This window comes from Gopherus evgoodei, chromosome 7 (assembly GCF_007399415.2).
Source record: "Gopherus evgoodei ecotype Sinaloan lineage chromosome 7, rGopEvg1_v1.p, whole genome shotgun sequence".
Lineage (NCBI taxonomy): Eukaryota > Metazoa > Chordata > Testudines > Testudinidae > Gopherus > Gopherus evgoodei.
This window is the reverse complement of record NC_044328.1, coordinates 122,342,760-122,369,062: the sequence shown is the minus strand read 5'-3', so window position 1 is coordinate 122,369,062 and position 26,303 is coordinate 122,342,760. Positions and strand designations below refer to the sequence as shown.

At 41.1% G+C, this 26,303-nt stretch overlaps 1 protein-coding gene across 1 annotated transcript in view; it reads right to left on the bottom strand.

The window, feature by feature from the left end:
* Positions 1 to 6,543: 6,543 nt before the first annotated feature.
* The window catches only part of EOGT (EGF domain specific O-linked N-acetylglucosamine transferase), a 31,114-nt gene continuing 11,354 nt past the window's right edge, over positions 6,544 to 26,303 (bottom strand). Inside the window, 12 exon segments of the mRNA XM_030570363.1 lie at positions 6,544 to 8,845; positions 8,847 to 8,907; positions 8,910 to 8,970; positions 9,341 to 9,443; positions 10,327 to 10,446; positions 12,649 to 12,710; positions 15,974 to 16,042; positions 17,524 to 17,610; positions 17,787 to 17,858; positions 19,127 to 19,219; positions 23,224 to 23,327; positions 24,677 to 24,783. Coding sequence (XP_030426223.1) covers positions 8,827 to 8,845; positions 8,847 to 8,907; positions 8,910 to 8,970; positions 9,341 to 9,443; positions 10,327 to 10,446; positions 12,649 to 12,710; positions 15,974 to 16,042; positions 17,524 to 17,610; positions 17,787 to 17,858; positions 19,127 to 19,219; positions 23,224 to 23,327; positions 24,677 to 24,783 — 958 coding nt within the window. The 3' untranslated portion in view covers positions 6,544 to 8,826.

The following is a 26,303-nucleotide window of genomic DNA, read 5'->3' as shown; positions in this document are numbered from 1 at the left end:
ACAAATACCCCACATTTGGCATTCATTCACGCACTATACCCACTAAACAAATAGATTACTCACGACAATTCAAATTATGGCACTGCTCTCAGTCCTCAAGATGTGCTGATGCATTTTTCAGCAGCAATTTTTTCTGTTGACAGCTATTATCCAAATTAGTAATTAACAACATCAGAGATTACTCTGTATTCCAACAATGCCTTCCACTGCACTTTACAAACATGAACGCATTTTGCTTCAAACCACTCCTGTGGTAAGTCTTCCCCATTTCACAGATTGAGAAACAAAGGCACAGAAAGGTTTAATTTGACCAAAAGTGCAGGGTTTGATTTTGACCAAGAAAGTCTCCAACAGAGCCAGCAATATAGAAACCAGGTCTCCTGATTCCCACTCTTGTGCATTCACCACTAAACCCATTCCATCCTCTCTCTTGTAGAGGAACATTTGGGCTCTGATTCAGCATGTGTGTAAGTCAATCCCTATTCAACACAGCACTTGCACTCCTATGTAAAGTTAAGCACATGTTTAAGTGCTCTGCTGACCATACTCCAGCACCGGAGGTAGCCTCATGCAAGGCCCATTGCTCTTCCTCCAGGTTTTTTTTAAAAAGTTCTCAAAAGCCTATACTGATGCCTGATTACTGTAAGGTGATGTGAGGTGGAGGATGTGAGGGGGGGCCTGAAACTGGGTTGACAAATTCAAGAAAGAGGGATTTACTAACCATCACCACTTGTCACCCGTTGAAATGTTTTTTACATAATTATGCAAATTACCGAACAACAACATTAAGCTACTGGGGGGAAAATAGCTTTTAAAAAGTCAAGTAGAATCCATGCTTCTAAATAATGAATTATGATGCATCAAAGGATGTATATGTTAGAAGGCAGACAGGAAAGATGAAATACTTTAGAGTAACTTGACACCATGATAAATAAATTATGAGAGAGGCTGAATACAACTCTTCATGTAAAGGTGGCTAGGGAGGTGAAATCACTACACACCTTCCCCAGCTCTGAGTGAGCTTGGGATTCACCCTTTCACCAATGTTCTTCAACATAACGTTTTCATCTAGGCTTGGACACCTTCATTTAGCAACAACTGTCCCAACTCTCTGTCTCAGACCCTTCCACAGGCGTAATTGTTTGTTATTTTTCTTATGCTGCTCAAGTTCTTTCAATTATGACAAACTGAGAATGTACGGTCAGTTTGACAAAGATGAAATGAGAGGTAAAAGGCATATTTCATTATATTATCAGGCTTTGGCATGGTAAGTGGTGGAAAAAAAACAATTCAGAGCAGTCAACTCAATAAACATGTCTTTTCATTGACCGACACGCTACATTCTTGATGGAATAATGAATGATGTCCCAATGACAATCATTGTCATGCACACACCTTGCTCCTTTATCACCTAACAGATGGTAGTTCCCTGTTCACGGATAAGCCCCATGAAATGAATCCGTGGGCAGCAGCACAGTGCAGGAGAAGGAGGCTGCATCTTTATTAGTATGTTTCAACATTAAAGATAATTAAATCCATCCTGCAATTATCTTTAGGCCCCAAAACAGGGACCCCCACCTAAGGCCTCCACCAAAGCTGCAAATGAATGTTAATCAAACCCAAATACAAATGGATTAATCATCAAGGCTAGTCCCTCACTTGATAGGTAGGTGCAGTTCTATGGATATCAGTAGAAATATGTTATTCACCTGGTGAGAAGCTGCTCAAGGTAGCCTTCCTATTTCATGCCAAGTTCCACCGCTTTCAGATCTAACTCTTGTAATCACCAGGAGAAAACATACTCCCAGAACGTCTTGAGGAGCATACCCTACGCACAAAAATATACTGCTGCCACTGTGCCCTGGGGAAAGGGACGGCTCTAGACATTTCGCTGCCCCAAGCAGGGTGGCATGCCGCAGGGGGGGGTACTCTGCTGGTCGCCGGGAGGGCAGCAGGTGGCTCCAGTGGACCTCCCGCAGGTGAGCCTGCGGAGGGTCCGCTGGTCCCGTGGCTTTGGTGTACCTCCCACGGCATGCCGCCCCAAGCATGCGCTTGGCGTGCTGGGGCCTGGAGCCACCCCTGCCTGGGGAAATGACCCTCCCTGCGGCAGACAAGCCAATGTTTGATCTCCTTGCCCCCTATAAATTAGCAAACAATGCAATTAACCTACCCCCCAAAAGCTCAGAGTTATGATAATCAAAGAGCAAGCACATCTTAAGCAAAGAACTCTGGCCCTCAGCATTCAGCATTCAAACTAAATAACCCAAATCAATGAGCAGCTAGGTAGCCCCCCAAATGAACTCTGCCTGCCTCCTGTTGCTACTGGCAAAGTAGGCAGTGGGAAGGCTGGCAATAAATCCACTTCCAGTCAGTGTGTTGCATCCAAACACCTGTTGGACTACAGCAGCCAAGAAAGGACAATATTAAGGTTACTGTCCTCACTGGATGAAAAGTGACTGACTCATATCATGCTAAATTTCTTCATGAATATGATGCAAAAATACATTTTTCTTAACTGTACTCTGTCTTTTACTTATAAGTGCAGATTGCTCTTTCTGCATATCGGTGATCCCTCCATGCTTTCTGCATATATCCCTAAGGTGCAGTATTTGTGTAACTGACAAGGGAATAGATGAATGCCTCACTCCCTTAGGCTGTCTTTGGAAATCTCACTGCAGGTGCCTGATGTCACCCTATCTGTGAACGTTTTGGCCATAACATCTACCTCCTAACAATACTTACACCGTATTATGAAAGCCACCTACCTTTAGTTTTGGCCCATCTTGCCTTGGATTACTCCCTTGTCTTTCATTATTTTTATTTCGCTCAGCTAAAGAAAATACTGAGCTGGATCTAACCAAGTGCTGAGATATCTCAGCTTCCAATGACTTTTATAAACAATAAGTGGGAGTTGTGAACATTCCGCACCGCCCAGGAGGTAATCAGCACCTCCAAGGGTCAAGGTGCATGTGTTAATTTTACTTCAATTCTTTTCCTTCCTACTGTAGGTTACCTATACCCACGCTTCTCTGAAAAAGAGCACAAATCCATCCAAGTATCTTTCTTCAAATATGAATCCACTCAGTTACCGCTGCCTCATAATAAAAACCAGCACACAGGCGAGAGTTCCGTCCTGCAGTGTTTTCACTCTGATTTGTGAGCGTCCGTCGGCTCTCGTTTCTAAACGCAACCACGCCAAGTGCACATTCATCAAGCACAAACCCCTACTGAACTAAGTGGTAGAGATGAGTATGTAGTGGTGATACATAATGGATCATGCAACCTAGGTAATGCTGTGGTGTAACATGGAAATTAGGCCCTCCAAGCGAACAGGAAATGTGTTAAGTGCTAAAACGCTGATGGTTTAGTATTAAATGCCCTTTCACAAGAAAATAAAGGAGTGCTCATACAGTTCATTGAAATTGTTTTCTAAGCGCAGCTAAAGGTTTTTCATAAAGCATCAAGAAATGAAAAAAATTCAGATGTACAGCACCTGAGAACCCCCCCCACTTACATCTGAAGACTGTCCAGATTATTTTTTCAGACAATTTGTCCTTACAAATAGGAAGAGGGGAAAACAAAATCATCATCTATAGGAGTAGCATTATTGTACTTGCCTTTGAGCCAATTCTTTGCATTTATGAGATTCCATTTAAAGAGCCAGAACGGTATGAGACATTTTGAAAGCGCTCTAGTGCCATCTAGTGCTGCCGTGCATTCTGAAGCAAGCACTCTCCTCTGGAACTATATGGAAATCAAAAGTCTGCTTGAGGATAAAAGTAAAATAGATTTATAATGAGTGCGGGTCAGCAGGATTACTGCAGACTTCTGAAAAACCCACCTACTTGCTTAAAGCAAAAATGTTACAACATTCATTATTTGGAGTAATGCGTTGTTTCAAAAATTAAAACAGTTTGAACACAAACATAATAAATGAATAGAATCTACGAATGGAAAACTAGATCACAGAATATTAAAACTGGATCACTGGTACTCTACAGCAATAACAACTCATAGACTCTAGGTCAGAAGGGACCAATATGATCATCTAGTCTGACCTCCTGCACAAGGCAGGCCACAGAACCCTACCCATCCACTTTTATACAACCCCTAATCCAGGACTGAGTTATTGAAATCCTCAACTAGTTTTGAAGACCTCAAAGATCATGGAATATTATGATGACAGAACACATATCAACTTCAAAAACAGGTGACTTTTCACACTACCCTCATAACAATCCATTAAATCATTTGTTTATAACAGAGATGGGCAAACTACGGCCCATGGGCCCCATCCTGCCAGCTCCTGAGCTCCTGGCCAGGGAGGCTAGCTCCCTTCCCCTGCGCCCCACCAGCACTCCGCTTGCCGCTCCTGCCTGGCAGCGTTGGGCGGCATGGCTGACTCCGGCTGGGTGGCGAGCTCCTGCTTGCTCTGAACAGAATGGTAAGGGGGCAGGAAGAAGGGGGTTGGATAAGTGGCAGGGCGTCCTGGGGGACAGACAGGGGACAGGGAGCGGTTGGACAGGGCGGAGATTCTAAGGGGGTAGTCAGGGGACAAGGAGTGGGGGGGTTGGATAGGGGGTATGGTCCTGGGGAGCAGTTAGGGGTGGGGGCATGGATAGGGGTCAGGGCAGTCAGGGTACAGGGAGGGTTGGATAGGGGGTGGGGTCCTGGGGTGCAGGGGTCCCAGAAGGGGGAAGTCAGGAGACAAGGAGCAGGGGGGTTGTTTGGGTTGGGGATCTGAGGGGGGGGCAGTCAAGGGGCAGGGGCAGATAGGGAGTGGGGGGCTAGGCTGTCTGGGGAGGCACAGCCTTCCCTACCCAGCCATCCATACAGTTTCATAATGCCAATGTGGCCCTTGGGCCAAAAAGTTTGCCCACCCCTGGTCTATAATATTCTGGTCTCAAACTGTTCTTATTAATTCTCCTGCCCAAAGATAGAGTTGGGGAAAAAATAAAAAAATTCAAAATAATTTTCATATCACCACGTTTTGGAAAAAAAAATATTAATTTTTTTCATGAACATTTCATTTTAAAAAAAATCAAGTTTTCATTTTTTTTGGGGGGGGGGTCTCATTTGTGCTCCCCTTCTTTCCTCTCTCCAACCTCATACTCTGCCCCCATACTGCCACTGAAAAGAGGAGAAAGGAAAAAAGGGGGTGGAGAACGAAAAAAATCAATACCTATTATTTTGTTTGTTTCATCCAAAACCCATGGAAAATTGAAATTTAACAAGTGTGTATATTTCACCATTAAAAAAAGACTTTCTACAAAACATTTGAAATTTTCAACGCATTCTACCAAATACAGTAGGCAGCCTTTTTAGAGAGAAGGGCAACAAGGTCCATTCTGACCATTGTCCATGCCTCTCCCCCATTCTTTATGCTACCACTGATTTTAAAGTCTGCCACCTACTGTCCACTTCCAGTCCCTCCACCTCATTCCCCATTTGGTGATCTCTGTTGCACCTACCTTGTCCTCCTCTTCTGGCTCTACTTCCTCTGTGCACAAACATTATCTAATTTCTCCCATCCTCAGAAATCCACCCATGCACCCTTTTACTCTTGACACAATAGCTCCTTGCATGGGCAATTTATGTCTACATCATCTTCTCCTTTCCTCCCACTCCTAGATCCACAGAACAACATGCTCATCAAGGTCTCACACATCCTCTCTTCCTAGCTAAGGCTTGGTGCCTTTACTGTTCTCATTCTCTTTGATCTTTCCACAGCCTTCAAACTCTATCACTCCTTCCTCTTTGAGACCTTTACCCTCTCTTGGGTTTTATGGCCCTGTCTTTTCTGTGCTTGTTTGAGTGGAATTAATGGGTGCATCTCACCCAAGCTAGAATGTCAAGTATCAGAGGGGGTAGCCGTGTTAGTCTGGATCTGTAAAAAGTGACAAAGAGACCAGTGGCACCTTACAGACTAACAGACGTATTGGAGCATGAGCTTTTGTGAGTGAATACTCACTTCGCCAGATGCATGACGAAGCGAGTATTCACCCACAGAAGGTTATGCTCAAATATGTCTGTAAGGTGTAATAGGTCTTATAAGGTGCCACAGGACTCTTTGTCTCAAGATAGAATGACACTTTCCAGCTGCTGTGTAGCTCTATCTTGAGAGTATTCCCATTGACTTCACAGACACTACTTGCAATGCATAAAATTAAGCATAGGTTTAAACCTTTGCAGGATCACGGCTTTATGCAGTATACCCGGATGTTCTCTGACAATCATCAAAGGTCAGACCTTGGACCTGTCAATCCAAGCACATGCACCATCCAGGAATAAACTAGGTATAATTATGTAAGTATGAAAGGGGGTCAATTTTCATGAATTTGCCACAGTCCAGTTAGATTTGAAAGACAAAATCTAACCACCTCGGTTTGCCAACTGGGTAAGTGCTGTAGTCAATATAGAATGGAACCTAATAGGATTACCCCCTTTATGTTGAGTCTAGGACATTAGCTTACTAATTTGAAAGCTGGGTTCTTTTCAGGTCAATTTTAACTTGAACAATGTTTCTCAAATCAGGACACTTGCTTATTCTTAACAACCAACAATTTATTCATTCACCCAGAACGACATTAGTATACAATCAATCAACCCTTCAACATTTAGGTGTAGACACAACCAGATACTGAAATTGGCCAATCATGGCAGAGCTCAGCAAGTCACCTGGCTTTCGTCACAGTAAGAAAAGGCACTATATAGACAGCTAGATACACGAAATACCTTCTCCTCAAGCCCAGGCAAAACAGTGATTAATTCTTTTTGCAATGCATTGTGCTTTTTATATAAAATTCTTGCTTTATCAAATATATCTGTGCACATTTCATAGTTAATGTTTTTCTTAGTCTTACAATATTTTAAATTTTCAGTACACATTTACTAGCTTATATTTCTTTTATACATTTTTTTTAAAAAATGAGGTAAAACACACAAATGCAAGAACTCTATTTCTCAGATATTTGTATTTTAAAAGGCATTTTTCATGTCAAGGAGTGCAATTTTGCTTATACAGTTCCTTTAAAGTGAAACAGCTTTATCTGTCAGTTCCCCAATATCCTACTCTAGGAACTGAACCAAATATTTTAATGCATTCTGTTTTAGATCTCTAGCTCTCCTATACACTGTTTAAGGTCATGGGAGATTTATAGGCAAGTTATACTTACAGTAATTTATATTTACCGTTATAGGCAGGATAGTAAATATGCCTACTCTCTGTGAAATTGCCTATGATTGTTACAGAATGGAAGTCAATAATATCAAATTATACCACTCAAGTGTTTACACTTAACGTAACACGTTCTTGCTTTTGCATACAAATATATCTTCTGCCTCAGGCAACTGAGACACTGTACCATTATAATGCAGGAATGTCATGGAATTCATTCTCAAAAATCTACAGTATATATAACATGGAACTCTGCCCTTCGTCTTCTTGAACTCAATCTTCAGGTACTTAGACAAGTCTTTTAAACATCATCCCGGCGTTACTGAAGTCAATAAGAGGGTTCCCACTGAATTCAACAGGGTCAGGATTTCACCCCTAGAGTGGAATTTTCGAACATACTCAGCACGGGCCTAACTCTGCCTTTGCTGAAGTCAATGGCAAAGCTCTGACTGACCTTAATGAGAGCTGAGTTAGACCAAAACAGAGCACTTTTGAAACGCCCATCCACAGGCCTGATCCTATTGAAGTCAGTCTCACTGCGGATCAGGCTCTTATTGCCTAAAACAACAATGTTCCTTTCATGATTTAGTTATATCTCAATTCAGTTTAGAGGCTTACATCATCCTATCATTTTTGCCAGAAAAAAACAGTCAATTCCTTTAAATCTCCTCAAAGAGAATATATATAATACTGTTTAGACTGTCAAGATTTCTGCCACAGAAGAGCTGCATTTGTGAAAAAATTAGAAAATACTTGGAATTATCTGAACTACCTCAATAATGATAAGAAAGATTTCTTACATAGACCTGACCTAACCCAAACAGGGGCCTTTGTCAGAGCTGGTGCTTTTTATAATTGTAACCTAATTTTTTTTGGATGAGTGGTGAGAGCCACAGGATTAACACAAACTATTGCTGACTTTGGAAGGTTTAGGTTTTTATCTTAAAAATGAAAGGTTTTTATCTGTAGCTGGAAAATGCCTCCGAGTTTAAAATATAACCTTTAGGGTATACACTGTATCAAACAGAAAATGCTTTGTATGGATAACAGGTGCTTTAAAACGCAATAGCTTAAAATCTAAAGATAGGAACTCAATTCCTACCCAAATATTTTATTTACAACACGTACAGTACTGCAGCATAGAAGCTTCAAGACCAAAGACTAGAGGAGGGACGGGAGAACTGTTTCCCTTATTATACTTCAATACATAGGTCATTCATACCATGACCAACTTGAGAAATAGGTCTGTATTAATCCTTCCATACCCCAAACAACCCACCCCACCCCACCCCCTCCTCTCTCCAATTGTGCACAGCTTGCTACAAGAGGACAATTTATACATGGACAAATAACATGAAATGGATGGACAAAACTTTATACAAAATAGTCAAGTAGTGAGAATTAGCAATGTAAACAACTAGTGCAAAAATAATCTTGATAAATAGAAGTGACCAACAAAAGACTCCTAGAATAAAATTTAGAACTGAAGAGAGAATATGAAATACAGTAAAAAGCTATGGGAGTGTTTTTGATAGAGGGATCTTTTTTCCTCCTAGAAGTTGCAAGTTTTATACCAGCATGGATTTTTATCTATTTTAACACATTTTAAAGAAATGTTGCTTAAAATCATTTTAAACCTGAAATTTGGCCTAGAATTCATCATGTTTACCTAAATGGCCACTTGGAATGTTGTGATACATGATCGGCAGCCAAAAGCACAAGGTACATAATTCTTCCACATCAAATGAGTAGTTAGTAAACTTTGGGTGTTCTCCCAGTGTTGGGTGGTGTCCCTGGAAAAATGAAACAGGTTTATGCAAACAAATAAGCACTTCTTTCATTGAAAACAAGTAGACAACTGCGTGATCACCATTTTAATTTATAATCTCCAAATCCACTCATCTCCCTCAAGCAACAGTGCAAGTAAGTAACTGTGTAACAGCAGTGTTATTGACAACTTGAATTAATGGTAAATTATGTAATTTCTCTCCCAGCTATTAATATAAAATGACTTCTTAATCAGAACAGGGAAGTTAATTTGGGCTAAAGCACAGAAATCATATTTCATGTACAATAATCGAGAGGAGGTAAACACAAATCTACCTTTAAACAATTAAAAATGAGAAAAAATGATGTCCTCCCCGGCCCACAACTCAACGTTACCTGATCTTGAGGGAACACTTTGTTCTTTTTTTGCCAGGTAATGTAACGGATGCCTCGCAGCCTTGCTAAATCTAGGTAGCAGCGTTCATCCTCACAGTTGTATCTGGGGACATGCAGCATCACTGTCATTTTATAGCAGATATTTACCCACAACGACTGCCCTGCAGTCTATCAAGATGGAAAAAGTTTACAGTGTGCACATTTGTTGTCAGGGCATAAAACCGAAAGACCACGGGCAATGGGCCAAATGCTACTGTGACTTATAACCAAGGTGACTCCATTGATTTTAAAACAGGATTGCCCAGGGTGGAAATAAATGTTCTTAATAAAATGCAGTATGATTGTCGTTTGTTTTTAAAGCAAGGGCATCAAAAAAAAACACAACAATACTTTGCAGCAAAAAATATATTTAAGTGGAACTACCAGAGAAATGTAGATAGGACGGAATGCAAATAACTGAGCTGGAATGCAAGTCAGGATGCTGGCACTAACATCTTCACTCCTGCAGCAACAGAATCTTTAAGGGTTAGGACTTCCATTTCCCATCTCACCTAACTGACTCACCTGGTCACCACCATGCCCCCCATAATCCACAGTACTGCTCCCACACTGACTCATAGGAAAGAATTCAGCTAATACCCCTCCTCTCTTTGGAGTTTCCCCATCCATTGACTGAGTAGGCTGCTCCCTGCTTAGCCATGAGCTCTGTTGAAGTCACAGGTTAAGGTGGTAAGACTGTCATAACAGATCACACATACATACCTTGCTCATGCTGCAAAAAGATAACTACCCTTAGCAAGAGTCTAGGCCTAAAATGTTTCAGCCCCAAAAAATGAAAAAGTTATGAGCAACTGAAGTAGGGCCTTTATAATGGAAGCACACAGCCAGCCCTATAGCTGCTGCTTTAAATGCTAAAAATATGAACAAGGCAGTGACCCTAAAGAACATTTGAAGTTATAGACTTAAAAAAGAAAAAACACACTTACAGTTCAAACACAACAGCCCAGTCTGGCAGAAAGAGTAAATGGGTAAGTCCAGCTCCATGCATTCCAATGAATATATCAGAGTTATGCGTGATTTTCAATTGCGCTGAAAATTCAAGGTCCCTGCAGACAACATAGTGTTTGGGTCTCCAGCATGCTCATCCATCTTAGCATGAATAAGCTACATTCAGATAATGCAAAAATAACTTAGGGATAATTCTGGAAAAAGGAACACTAAGCACTGATCTATTTTAAACAATCTTCTAACCTGTAACTATTCAGCCCAGAACCAATTCAGCATGGAATTACACAGATGGGGGATTTCAGAACTTCATTCTAGTAAGAATCTGTTACAGACTCGCAGCTTTTTCAGGTAGGTTATGATACTTAATTATGATCCAATAATGATTCTTTGATCTTTTGTTACATTCAGACACTTACTTTATTGGTGTCAAGTATCAGAGGGGTAGCTGTGTTAGTCTGGATCTGTAAAAGCAGCAAAGAGTCCTGTGGCACCTTATAGACTAACTGACGTATTGGAGCATGAGCTTTCGTGGGTGAATACCCGTGGGTATTCACTCACGAAAGCTCATGCTCCAATACGTTTGTCTATAAGGTGCCACAGGACTCTTCGCTGCTTTTACTTTATTGGCTAGACCTTCTTATAACAAGAGTTATACAGGAGACAAGTCAAACAAGTAAAAAATAATATTTTTAAATGGACATTATTTAAGTGCATGACTCCCTGCTGCGGGGGTGGGGGTGCAGATATTGAGCTTCAAGCTCACAGGTCTAGCGTGCAGGGGATTAGACCGGGTGTCAGGAGATGGATTCAACTCTTGGGTCTGCCACTGACCTGCTGAGTGATCTTGGGCAAGTCACTTCACCCCTGAGGTCTGTTTTGTCTCTCTAGACTGTCAGCTCTCTGGGGCAGCAACTGTTTTTTATTGTGTGTCTATACAATGCCTAGCAAGTGGGGCTGCAATCTCTAGGCACCATTACACACAGGTCAGACACCAGTTACTATCTAACTATTACAAAAACAAACACGATAAAGGAAGTTACAAAATAACCCACTGGAGGGGCGTGGAGATAACTGACCTTTGGCCTCAGGCCTCACAGGTCCACTGAGATGTGCAGTTAGCAGTGATCATCAGCAAAATGCAGAAGCACAGTGGGCACATAATGATTTTGAGAGATTTCAAAATGTATTATTCTTAACAGGGGGCTCAGTCTGGGTCCTGTCAAACCTTGACATACATTTTTTTAATAGCAGCAAAGAATCCTGTGGCACCTTATAGACTAACAGACGTTTTGCAGCATGAGCTTTCGTGGGTGAATACCCACTTCCTCAGATGCATGTAATGGAAATATCCAGGGGCAGGTATATATATGTGTGCTAGCAAGCAAGCTAGAGATAACGAGGTCAGTTCAATCAGGGAGGATGAGGCCCTGTTCTAGCAGTTGAGGTGTGAAAACCAAGAGAGGAGAAACTGGTTCTGTAATTGGCAAGCCATTCACAGTCTTTGTTCAATCCTGAGCTGATGGTGTCAAATTTGCAGATGAACTGAAGCTCAGCAGTTTCTCTTTGAAGTCTGGTCCTGAAGTTTTTTTGCTGCAGGATGGCCACCTTAAGGTCTGCTATAGTGTGGCCAGGGAGGTTGAAGTGCTCTCCTACAGGTTTTTGTATATTGCCATTCCTAATTCCGTAGAGACTGTCCAGTTTGGCCGATGTACATAGCAGAGGGGCATTGCTGGCATATGATGGCGTATATTACATTGGTGGATGTGCAGGTGAATGAACCAGTGATGGTGTGGCTGATCTGGTTAGGTCCTGTGATGGTGTCGCTGGTGTAGATATGTGGGCAGAGTTGGCATCGAGGTTTGTTGCATGGATTGGTTCCTGAGCTAGAGTTATTATGGTGTGGTGTGCAGTTACTGGTGAGAATATGTTTCAGGTTGGCAGGTTGTCTGTGGGCAAGGATTGGCCTGCCACCCAAGGCCTGTGAAAGTGTGGGATCATTGTCCAGGATGGGTTGTAGATCCTTGATGATGCGTTGGAGGGGTTTTAGCTGGGGGCTGTATGTGATGGCCCATTGTGAAAAGGGGCGGGGACAGTTTAACTAGTTCACACTAATTCCTCAGTAACAGGATTACTCGTTATATGGATGGTTCTTTCATTTTCTAAAAGCAGCTAAACATAGGTAGGACTCTTCATAGGTGGGTGGGTGAGGGCAGACTGCAGTTCCCCCATTTGTTACTGGATTATTATCAAGCGCAGCCAATAACACAGACACTATTATGATTTTCTACCAATATACCTACTTGTACTTGTAATCTACTACTTTGACCTCAAACGCCGATACTGTTTTCAAAGCATTCACAAGCTAGGAAGGAAAGAGGAAAATTTAATGTGGTACTTGTTTTACGTCCTTTCCCCAGCTGCTTTCTACCTTCTCCACACACCCACAAGGAATTATATTGGAAATGACAGCACATACTCCCACTGCTATATAAAGTATTTTTTCCTCAATTTCATCATTGCAGGTACCAGCACAGAGCTTCCTTCATATCTTCCTACCTGCAATTAGGTATCTTCCTTCTTGCAGAGAGATTAAATGGGCTATTGAGTCTCTGAAGCTGCAGAAGATCTGATTTAATTATCTTCTGCACGGGCCCTTCAGACCTGATTCGGTATCACTGAAGCCATTGGTTATTTTGTCATTGTCATGAATGGGGGCAGGCCTGGACTCTTAGGGACAGATTTTAAAAGATGCAGATAGGCACCTGTTGGGATTTCCATAAGCTGCTAGGCAGGACAGATGCCTAACGCAATGGGAAATTACATTAAAACAATGAAAATTTGACTCCTGACTTAATTAGGAGTTTTGGAAACCACCACCAAGGGCCTCTCTGCATGCTTAGGTACTTTTGAAAATCTAGCTCCTAGTTCTCAGAGACAGATTCTGGGCTCAATCATGCCAGTATAAATCCAGTGAGCCTCAACTTGTCTTTGCTTAATCCAGTTTTACACTGGAGTGACTATTTACCATCAATCTAATTACTTCCAGTTTGTGCTAGGAACTAACATGCGAATTTGGCCCACAGTGCTCAGTATAGGGATTAAGGCCCCAATTCAGCAGAGGTGTTGAGACTCACTGAACTCAATAGGCCGTCTCACATGCTTGAAGCTAGGGCACTTGCTTTAGTACCTTGCTGAATCAGGGCTTTAGCACCTAATGCCAGGCACTGCGATTAAACTCTACCCTGCCAGCCAACAGACAGTAACAGCAGCTCTTGTTAGTTCAAGGCCTGACACCAAAGATGCTTTCTAAACGTCATCTGCCACAATGCCTAGTAGCTACTCAGTCTCTACAAGAGAAAGTCACAAAGGTTTTCTGTACTTATAACCAAGTACAGCTCACCCACTTATTACAGGAAACGTGAACAGTAAGGTCAATAGGTTACAAAAGACACTACTGGCTTTACAAGCTACTCAGTAGACATATTTTGCCATTGGCTAGAACAGGTACAATTCTGGGCTTTTATGGACATTATTATTACTGTTTTTGAAAAAAACAGATGACGGAGGAAAGACAGGGGTCAAGAGTGTTTTTTCCCCTATAATAGTATTGTCAAGAAAAGATGCTATCCTCTCTTGTCTCGGGGTGTGTCCATTATAAGAAAGCACACTGCATAGCGCAACACAACGGAGACAAAGTAATCCAGTGGATAGGGCATTGGACTAGGAATCTGGAGATCTGGGTTCTATTACTGGCTCTGCCACTGACTTGCTTGTGGTCTTAACATTTCTACGTCTCAGTTTTCCCATCTGTAAAATTGGGATAATAATGCTTACTCCAGCTTTGTAAAGCACTTTAAGAACTAGGAACAAAAAGTGCTATACAAATGCTACATGTTGTCATTGTTATTATACGACTATGTCATTGCAAACATTCTTATGTGATTTGAAAATGCAGTGCAGGGTGCAAGTGCATATACTTAGATATGAGCACCTGCAGTTTGGTCTGTCCACATAAAATAAAACATTTCATTAGTCTTCTGGTTTTCAGCATTGGTCTGCCAAAAAAATAAAAAAACAACCCAAAAACTAAGTGGGGTGTGCAGAGAGAATTTAAAGAACAACATTCAGCCAAAGAGAATTTAGCTTTACAATCATATTACAGGCATAGTGGAAGGGGGAAGCTTTAGACATGATATATCTTGATTTTAGTCAGGCCTTGTCACAGTCCCACATAACATTTTCAAAACAAACTAGGGAAATGAAGTCTAGATAAATTTACTATAAGGTCGGTGCAAAGCTGTTTGAAAGACCATTTTCAAAGAGTAGTTATCAATGGTTTGCTGTTAAATTGGAGGAGCATATCTAGTGGGGTTCCACAGGGGTCAGTTCTGGGTTCGGTACCATTCAATATTTTTGTTAATCACTTGGATAATGGAGTGGAGAGTATGCTTATAAAATTTGCAGATAACCCCAAAATGAGAGTGATTGCAAGCACTTTGGAGGACAGGACTAGAATTCAGAACAACCGTGACAAATTGGAGAATTGGTCTGAATTCAATAAGATGAAATTCAAAAAAATCTTTTACTTAGGAAGGAAAAAATCAAATGCACAACTACAAAATAGGGAATAACTGGCTAGGTGGTAGCACTACTGAAAAGGAACTGGTCATTATTGAAGATCAAAAATTGAATTAGTCAACAACGTGAGGCAGTTGCAAAAAAGGCAAATATTCTGGGGTGTCGTACGTAAGACATGGGAGATAACTGTCACATTCTGTTTGGCACTGGCAAGGCCCCAACTGGACAATGTGTCCAATTCTGGGTACCACACTTTAGGAAAGATATGGACAAATTGGACAGAGTCCAGAGGAGAGCAACAAAAATGATCAAAGGCTTAGAAAACCTGACCTATGAGGAAAGGTTAAAAAAAGGGGGGTGGAGGGCATGTTTTTTCCTGAGAAAAGATTGAAGAGGCACCTGATAACAGTTTTCCAATAGGTTATGGTCTGTTATAAAGACGACTGTGATCAATTGTTCTCCATGTCCACTAAAGGTAGGACAAGAAATAATGGGCTTAATCTGCACCAAGGGAGATTTAGGTTAGATATTAGGAAAACATTTCTAACTATAAGGGTAGTTAAACTCTGGAACAGGCTTCCAAGGGAGTTTGTGGAATCCCCATTACCAGAGAGATTTAAGAACTGTTGGACAATGACTTGTCTAGGATGATAGAGGCTTACTTGGTCCTGCCTCTGTGCAGGGGGGGCTGCACTACATGACGTCTCAAGGTCTCTTCCAGCCCTACTTTTCTATAATTGTGGGTTTGTTGTTTTTTGTGTTTTTAAAAGGCAGGCACTTCTGATCTGTCAGCACTACTTGCTATTCTCTACCAATCTCCATAAGGAAATCCACAAAAGCTACAAGGCTCACAGCAGATATAGAAATGGATACAGGCTAGAATGTCTGACAGATAAATGTAGTGTTACTGCTGAGCCTGTTCAAGATTTACCATTAGATAATATATTGGTTTTATCTGAAAATCCTAACACATCATGCACAAATATACCAGATTGGTAAAAATTAAAAAAAACTTTTCTTTTTTTTAATAAAGTAAAATAATCCAACCTCATTCTGGTTCAGTATTTTCCGGTAGTCGGTACTGCGTGCAAGTATTGTGACACGAATTTTTCCATCCTAAAAAGATGGAGGAGAGAAACTGTAATGCTATATACCCATCTGCAGGGCCTGACGGACCAAAAATACTCAGTAAAACTGCCATGAAATTTTTAAATGAAACAATTACTTGAGTATTAAACATCTTCTCCTGGCCTGGGTAGAAATTAAGTGTTATATACAGGAGTAGCCTCAATACTCAAGAGAAAACTTGGCGAGCTAAAGACAAAGGGCTGCATCGCTGTAGTGCTTTAGTGAAGATGCTACTATGCAATGGGAGAGCTTCTGCTGTCAGTGTAGTTCATTCACCTCCCCGAGAGGTGGTAGCTATGTCAATGGGAGAAGATCTCCTGTCAACATAGCACTGTCTACACAGTGGGTTAGATCGGTGTAACTATGTCGCTTCTGAGCATTTTTCACACCCCTGAGCGATGTAGTTATACCGATATAACCCTCCAAAATGAGCAAAAATTGAGATTTCCAACATATAAACATGTCATATATTTTGCATAATTCTTGACCCTAACAACAATGGAATGGTTTACAAGCTTGTATACTTTTATTGAGTATAAAAGAATCACTGCATTGGCCATTACAGGCATATCTGAAAGCAGGAAAGAAACAGAGGAGGATTTGTGCACAAGACCTGCAGAAAAATGTTATTTTGCCTGTGTAGCAGTTCCCCCTCCCTCACCTTTTAAAATCAGTTGGACCCTTAGGGGTAAATTTTCCAAGTGAAGCCCAGAGATTTAGCTGCATGAGTTCCATTAATGTCAGTGGGAGATGTACAGCTAAATGCTTGTGCTTTGAAAGTGTATCTCTTAGTGATAACATGTAGGCTACTCTCCGGCAAATACTTCAGAAAATCAAAAGCTGATGTATCCATCAATGCAGCCACTGTAATGGTCTGAAAAAATAACAAGTGTTTTAAAACTGATAAGCCTAGGGCCAGCCTGATGGTACCATGCAGGGATCAGAGGGCCAGATTTGATTGCTCCTTTCTCTGCTCCCAGGTCAGCAGGGACTGTGGGGCTCTGCAGAGGCAGCACCTGAGTATTTGTAGAAAGGAAGTGCACCGTGCATGGCTTTGTGGTGTTCTCTCAGCTGTTCAAGTGCAGCACTTGATAGCCACTCCAGAAGGAGCGACACATCCAGCTCTCCTGGCCTGCATTATGACAAATGGAAGAACATTTGTCATAATGCAGGTCCTTGGGGACAGACAGGCTGAAATGGGGAAGAGGTGTGTAAGGCCTTCTCCAGTGGGAACAGGACCTGGAGCAGCCTTTTACAAATACATGCAGATATTTGCCAAAATAACTTTATGAAACAGATTGGCAAACAAAAGGTGGACTCAAAACATCAGTACAAGGGACCAAAAAACAGTAATATTTGCCACTATTTTCTGCAGGACATTCACAGCTACTTCTGCTTACTGGGGTAAGAACTATGACCGCTTAAAGAAAAGAAATGCAAGCTTCATACCACGATGGAATCAGTCATACCTTGGGTCCTTCTTGTGTGATATTTAATCTGTGTAACACATGCTGGGAAAATGCTCTAAATAATCCTGTACCATGACAGCCAGAGATCTGAAATCAGAGAGGCAATTTATATTATAATCAGATGCTTCACTTACAGTTTATATTACAATTTATATACTTGTGATAACTCAAGTAGGTTTTTCCAGCATTTGTTTGCAGAAAATTCAATGCTGATCCAAACATAGATGTCTAGTTTTCACATTAACAGGAGAAAAAGGACTCACCAGTGGTGTATTGTAAAATAAGCCATATCGCATTCGAGGCAATAATGAAAACATTGCTTCTTTAAAGCATACCTGTAAGGGAAGATCATTAAAGTTATAGTTGTACTCTAATATACTGCTAAAGGGGCACATTTCAGCTTGCTCACTGCAGATATTGTTTATATTGGGCAGCAACGAAATGCACCAATCAAGGATCATAGCACCATTACATTAAGCACTTTGCAAACTAACAGAACAAAGGGTATCTCTATAATGCAATCACAAGCTGGGACTGCAGCTTGAGTAGACATACCTGAGCTAGCTGTAATCTAGACAGCTCAGGTCCTGGAGCAACCTGGAACCCCGGGTAATTGTACTCACAGGGATGAAGTGCACAGGGATGAAGTGCATGCTGCTGCAGTTTCACCGCTCTGGGACCTAAGCAAACTAGATTAAAACTAACTCAGGTGTGTCTACTCAAGCTGGAGTCACACCTTGTGAGTGCAGTATAGACATCCCCAAAGAGAGCTGCTGTCCAGAGAACTCCATCTAGGGGTTTTGACAAGATTCAACATGTGGAAAAAGACAAAAAAAGGAGTAGAATAGGATGGTGAACAAGGGAATATTTGCAGTTTCATGGATCAATAATCACAGGTGTCCATCTACCTAAGCAGATGGCAGCAATCTAGAGGCATTGTGGAAGAGGTAGGTTTCAAAGGAGAGATTTAAGAGAGGATAAGATGAACTCCTGCTGAAGGCAGATAGATTTTTGAGAACAAAAATCTAGGACAGACTATATCCCAGAGTCTTCATATTTTGGAGGCAGAGCTGAAGGGGGAGAGGAAGAAATATCATAATAGATCATGAATATCAAACATAAAAGCTATATCAAGACACAGATGAGAGACATAACTCAATGAAAACTACAAGATTCAGAACAAACGATACCACAATAAACCCTTAGGGGTTGTCTATATGGCAAGTCAGTGCGTGGCAAGCCAGGGTGTGAATCTACAGCACAATAGCTTGCCACACAATATCTCGCTGTGCGAATCTTGCTACGACATGCTAAAAGCTCCATAAAGTGCTCCAATGTTTGAAATAGGCATACATGCACTGCTAAAGCAAAAACCCCAATCTTTAAATAACTCCTCTCACAGAACTACAGAAGTATGGCCCTGTTTACACAACAGCTGCCACCACTTCAGGGAAGTGGGTTACAACCTTGGTCTTAATTTGTAGGGTAACCTTGAGTCTAACTACGCTTTGTAACCAGGGTAAGGCCTTCTTTTGAAATATTGTTTTTTGGTTTGGCTGGAAAACTCCACCATGGCACTATAGTTTAATATACAATTCCATACCCTTTTAGAGTCGTATGTTTTCAAGTGTATTATGTGATAGTCAGTAAATGCCTTCCAGGTCTCACTGAACAAATCACCATAGCCATATGAGCTCTAGGAGAAAAGAGAAAACACACAGAGTGAATAAAAGCTCTCAGGTAACAATCTGGATTCTATATATTAGTTCAGGTTCTTATATTGACCTAATCACCACAGTAACCAGGACAGCCTGGAGTAAACTACAGACATCTGCAATGTCTAAAACTGACAATTGTGTTAGTGAACTCAGATTAACTGGCAATGAATCAACTCATGTTAACACAGGAATAAATTCTAGGCTAGACAAACCTGAAGAGGTGGAGAGACCAGCCAGCAAGAGGAGGTGTCCGGCATTCCCTCTTCTCCCCAAAGACAAAGGAATTAATAGTGGGCGTGAGGTGGCAGGGCAGAGGGGAAGACAGGTATGTAAAGTGGAGCTGCTGAGATTAACAAACCCATTTGTGAATGTATTTGCAGAGCAGGCATTTGAAATAAAGAGTTATTGTAAGTCTGCTCTGGATCCACTTTGATTTTGGGACAGGCTCCTGGATCTAGAAACACCCTCTGCACATGTCCTCCTGCTTGAGTGACACAGAGTGGCTACTTGATTCAGCCAGTGTGCCTTTGATGGAAATACTTTTATTTGCTGGATGAAATAACAGGCACATTTGTGATGAAATTCAGCACTACCTGTAACAACTTGTTGCAGTATCTCATAACACAATGGGTAAGAATGCTTCTAGTGGCTGGATCATATAAAGATGGAAACCTGCTACTGCCTTCAAGCCACTAAGGTCACATCTACTCTACAAACTTTGTTTGATACAAGTTATGCCAGCGTACGGTCACCGAAGTTAGCATATCAGTCAGGCAGACTTAGCTGCTTGTGTTGGTGCCGCACACCCCCACCAGGAGGCCTTGCATCCCTACGAAGTGTGGTACGCCACAGGTAGGTATCCCAGTGTGCCATGCACCACCGTTCAGTGTAATGCCTTTTAGGAAATTTTTACAGCATACTGTGGAGTAGAACTTACATCAACCTAACTTTGAAATGTAGACCGTGTGTTCAGGGAGGTGGTTTTACTGCGTCGCCATAATAGGGCCCTTATGTTGACTGCAGACAAATCTGAGTGTAGACACACGCACAAATAGGTCAACATAAATCACTGTGGGTTTGTCTATACTACCCGCCGGATTGGCAGGCAACGATCGATCCAGTGGGGGTCTACTGTGTCTAGTCTAGAAGCGATAAATCAACCACCAAACACTCTCCTGTCGACTCCGGTACTCCACCGGAGAGGCGCAAGCAGAGTCGATGGGAGAGCGTCAGCTGTCAACTCACCGCAGTGAAGACACCGCGGTGAGTAGATCTAAGTACGCTGACTTCAGCTACATTATTCACATAGCTGAAGTTGCGTAACTTAGATCAATCCCTCCCCCCACTGTAGACCAGGCCTGTATCAGCCTAACTTTGTAATCCCTGTCCTTTAGCTCAATCAGTAGAGGGTCATGCTGTCAGATCTAAAGGTTCTGGGTTCGATCCCTGCAGGTGACCCTGCCACAGAATCACGACGCTTCTCTTCTTCCCACCTGCCCCGCCCCACACGTGTTCTCTCCACAGATATTAATAGATCACTAACATGTATGGAACAAAGAGACATCAGTGCTTTCTTCTGGACTACAGTTAGACATGCCCTCAGAAAGTTGGAAGCAGACTGCTGCTTGTAGCACGTACACTTCCTTTGGATGCTGTAGCTGTTTTGTCCATCAGTCTTTAATGTGAAGTGAAAATTATTAATAAAAACAGTGTTTTAAAAGAGACTAAAAAAGATTGCAAGACAGAGCAGGCAGCCAATGAAATGTAACAGAATCTAAAGGATGGCATATTTCATTAGCTTGCAGCTTTGCTGTTTCCTCCCACTGCTGCAATGAAGTTCTAATGAATTTCAGGTTTGATGATATTCTCCAGCAGCTTGTGTTATAAGAACTGCACTTCCAGATCAGTAGCAAAGCACTGATCTTCAAAGCTCAAAGCTCTACTCCTATCGCTGCCTATTCTCCATAAAAGAACTGATTGTAGGGGAATTTATAAACATCACTTTTTTATGTGGCTGAAGGTGGGGTGTCTGCAGATAGATGCCCAATTAGATACCCCATGTATTTCCTGTTCATTTTCTGCTTTGCTTCACCCACATCTAACGGCATTTCTGTTTAATAAGGACAGTACAGCAATTCTACAGTAGCCAAAAAGTACATGCATATCTAATTATGTTAAGAAAAAAGGGAATCAGTAATAAGCTGGAGTCTGTCTTTTAGTAACCACGGATACCTCTCAGCAAATCAAGAAGTTTCCTGGTGCCATCATCTGGTGGCAAGAAGTAATAAAATCTATGTTAAAAGTGATCTGTTCCAGTACATAAAAAAATTGTACTTACTTTGTGTTATGCATTTGTAAGTAGTAAAAAAATGTTAAGACCCTAGTAATATAGGAACAATAGGAAAAGTATCCTTGCTGTTTTTAAAAGGAAATCATCATGATGCTTTGATATATTTGATCTCTTCGAAAGAGATCATGTCACTTACAGATGCTACATGTGAAGGAAGACCCATGCTTATATTTTATATGTATTGGCTACCAGTATATTAGAGAACCTAGAAACAGGTTTTTTTGTCTGATTTGTCCAGGAGGATTCATGTTGAAGAGCATGTTGAAGATATACCCTGCTGAGACTTGGCAATTCCAGGAAGGTTAACATTCGATGAGTTAGAACATACAGAGAATGCAGAAAATAGTTGTTAAAAATTAAATCCTGCATCAGTTTGAGACAATGTTCTAGAGAGGTGGAATTTCTGAACTGCAATGTTATTACTAATTTTTCAACCAAGTGACTTAAAAAAAACCCAACCTGGTCCTACATCACTCAATACTGGTTAATAAACTAATTTCCCCATGCTTAACAGGACACAAATTGTCATAGTTTCAATTCAGCAAGGGCAACTGAACATTTTCAGTTAGAAGTTGTGTAGTTAGGTGGAACTAATTTATTTGTTAATGTCATAGTAGCACATTTGAAGGCGATCGAGAACACTGACTGCAAAAGACTGATCACGGGCTAGCCATTAAACAGCAATATTTAGGGTGTTTGCTTGGGTTTTTTTTAAATACAGGTTGCACATTTCTTTTGTGGGGAAACCATTACAAGCAGCTGTATTTCCCTGTCTCATACCTACAAATTCCATAAGACTAAATCTAACCCAAAGTTCTTAGGGGAAATTCTGACTGTGAAAGGTAGAGATCATTAGAAAGATTTTGTTATATACAATGAGAAACTAAACATTTGGCAATACAGATGGAATACAGTGGCAACGCTGAGAAAGTAGTTACTAAAATTCCAGCATGACTAGGATTACCATTCTCTCAGTGCTGTAGCAGTGTAGTGCTTACCACAGAGAATGCTAAGGACAGTGTTTCAAGTCAAGATCTTAATTAAGCAACAGCTGTGCAGGAGTTGGATGTGGTTTGGTTAACAGATCACTAGCGCAGCTGCGCTGGCCAGGACAGGGTTAAACACAGCAGGGAGCATCTACTTGAATTGGCCAGCAGACGGGCTCGGAAGCGTGTGCGCTCAGGGTCCAGTGATGGGTTAATTTGGCCCTTTGTCTCAGTTTTACTGGTATGAACAAGAGGTGGGTCAAAAATTCCACCATGCTCACATGAGGTGTTTTTCAACAAAACAGTCCTTCAGCGCTGGAGCCTGATACTCCTTCCTGCAGTCAGGTAGGGAGTGTGTCACTCAGTGGAATTCACCCTGCTGGGCAAGAAGTCGCTGCAGGACAGGAGGGATTTTCAGGCCCTAGGACTGCATATTTTAAAGATGCAAAGACTCACGTGTAATTTAGCAGATCTCACCAAGTGATTTGATTACAATACACAAGTTTGTATAATAAATAAGCAAAGGCTTGTTGTAGGGCAGAACTGCTGCTTTGCTAGAAGACAAGCATGGGGTGCTGTTCAAACAGCACACAATACATTGCGTGATATAACCGCTACAAATATTTTAAAAGGAAGTCCTACTTACAGTGTCCCACATGACAATGTTGACATCTGTGCTGAACGAATTGTTAATATGCTGAGTGATATAAAGATTGACAAAGTCACAGAAGTGATGATACATATTAACACCTGGCAGGAGAAAGAAAAGCTCTTTACTGTAAAGCAGGGCACTACATTATTCATTCCCATTTTTGCAAACATTTGTGTTTATTATTCACAAGGAAATTACTAAATACACTCCCTGTTCCTGTGTACAGAAAGGTCAGGGTTTTAAATTAGTTTTACTCTTTATGTGACTGAGAACTTATTATATGCCTTAGAGATGCAGAGCTTCAGTAGGGATGGAATCACATGAGAAAACTATGAATTAACCAGATATTTAAAAAAAAATTCAAGGAATAGGCAGGGCAGCCAAAAGCAGTAAGAAATTAAACAACAAATTAAACTTTTTTGAAGTTACACTTGCTATTGTGATTTTCTATTGTATACTAAAACCACTACCACATTAATGGTACTGCAATGTCTAGCTACACAGAGCAAACACTAATATTAGGACTTCAACAAAATGTTTTCAGGCTTTTTGAAAAAAGGTATGGTAAACTTCACTTTGGGCTGTGGGATAAGACGCTACTCTTGCAATGTTATTCATTTAGCACCTGCTTCAAAGCCCGTTTCAAATAGACTCTTGAGCACAGTGTTTTTACCCACTCCTATTTTTTTTTTTAAAAAAAGCCTAACTCATTTGTCTAAATACCAGACTAAGTATTCTCCCCTGTTAATGACAAATCTCTAAAATGAAGAATATTAAAGCTAAGATCAATAAATTGAAGAAATGCTAAAATATTCATGATGGAAAGGACCCTCATAAGCTACTTCAAGTCTCTCATGAAATATAATATAGTGCAGGACATCAATCACTAGGGCTCTCCCATACTGACGTAGATAAGATATTACATACTTTGCAGCTGCTTTTCACATAGTTCAAAGCTTTTAAAGAAGTCTTTTTTACTTTTGAAGTGACAAACGTGCATAAAAAGTTATTTGCTTGGGTTCTTTTCTTGAAGTATATGACTTCCAGCCATCACCCCATAACCATTACATACCTATGTATGCAGAAGCTGATTGAAGTGATATAGCCAGTAATAAATTATGTTTATTCCCATAATGTGCAAGTGAGATATGAAAATAGTCATCATCAGTCAAAGTGTAATGGAAGTGGTGTGAAACTTTTCTGGGTTTGTTTTTTTTTAAGCGTCTATTATTAGTACAAAACTTGTACTTTGTCACAATCTCACAGATTTGGTTGAACTATGAAAAGGGAGTGAAAAAATCTTATAATCTCACTTTACCTCAAAGATCTATAAAGACCACATACACGCTCAGAGTGAATTTCATACACACACACACATCCTAAAAATGTAATGTAAATGGACACTACATTATCACACTGTATGACGCAGAAAAACAATATCTGTTACCTGCATCTAATTTCATGAAGTAAGTTGGCTTTTCAATAATAATGTCACATTTCCCATCTTCTATGGGTCTGAAGCTTAGTGGAGTATATGTCTGGAGTTCGGCAAACCTGAAATTATTCAATAACATTTAATGAGTTTTTAAGATAATGTGCCTGAATAAAAGTACGTATTACAATTCAGAGTTTAGTGACAGTTCACCATGTACATTTCATCAAATAATGCTGCCAAAGTTTGATAAGGTTTGACAACTGAAAATAATTTTTAATTGTAACTGAAGGGTTTTAGATCATTAGCTTCAAAAGGTTAAAAACTCTGCCTTTGATCTCAGGAGCAAGCAGCATCTTTGATCTACAAATCAACCCAGCAAAGAACTGTGAAAAGAGTCTTTCCTTCCATCCATATTTCCTGGGTGCAGTTAATTTGAATACATTTCTGTCCAACTTATCGATGTGCATTAAAAAGACATTTCACTACAGACCACAATGCTTTAGCGAGATTAACGCCTGCAGGTGCAAGGTTGATTAAGTCTGAAACCAATTAGGAGGATTCATTTTGCTGGTAACCAACAGTCTGCATGTTGACAGCCATCTTTTGAAAATGGATCAGAGTTTCAGATGGCATTGAGATTACTGATCACAGTGGGGACAATGAGGTTACACATGGCCAGAGAGAGGAACCCAAGGGAACTCTAGTGAGGTCAGAGAAAGCACAAATGGAAGCGGACAAGGAGGGAAACTGAATCCTTAGATCCTACTTGATGTCTCCAATTCCACCTGCCCTAGAGATTAACCTGCAACTGTGGGTAAGTCTACCATGCAATCAAGATGGAAGGGTCCCAGAGCAAAAGAGCCTAAGTCCCGTGAGCCTGAATCAGCTGGCATGGGCCAGCCACAGGTTTTTAATTGCAGTGCAGACAAACCCTATGTGACAGCAGCACTTCAAGTGGCAACAGAGCAAGGTATCCCACACTATCTCACTCTAGGATGGCGTGTCCTCACAAAACACTGCCCTGCAACAGTCCCTGAGCCCTGTAGATAGTTGCACCCAGCCCATAATTTCAAGCACAAACTTCCTTTTGCAGGTACAGGAGTGTAAAGCACAGACATCAAGTAGGCCCCAATTCAGCAAAGCACTTATGCTCAAAGTTTAAGCACCCAGCTGACCCAGGTAATGGTGCTTTTCACCCCTAAACAGCAAACCACTGCACACGAAAGGAATTATCATTTCTGCCTCATTCTATAGACGGGATAGCAGAGGTGCAGACAGGTTAAGTGCCAGTACTTAGACACACAGACGGGCAAAGATCAGAAGCCAGGTTTCTGACTCCCGGCACCGTTCTCAGTCCATTACTACTTCTACACATTTTTGGTTTGTTTCAGAGACTGTTTCAAGTGGATCCCATACAAAATGACAGTGCTGCTTTTGGGTCAAGACGGGACAATACCCTTTTCTCCAACTAACTGTTGGATCAATAGTTACTCAAACTTAACACTGTGAGACATTTACAGTCTTTTGTCCATGTCAATGTTGAAAACAGCAGTATCAAATGTATGACCACATCGGGTTCTGCTATGTGCGGGATTCAATTTGTATTCATTTCTTATTTCCGAGAGTCAGTATTTCTCAG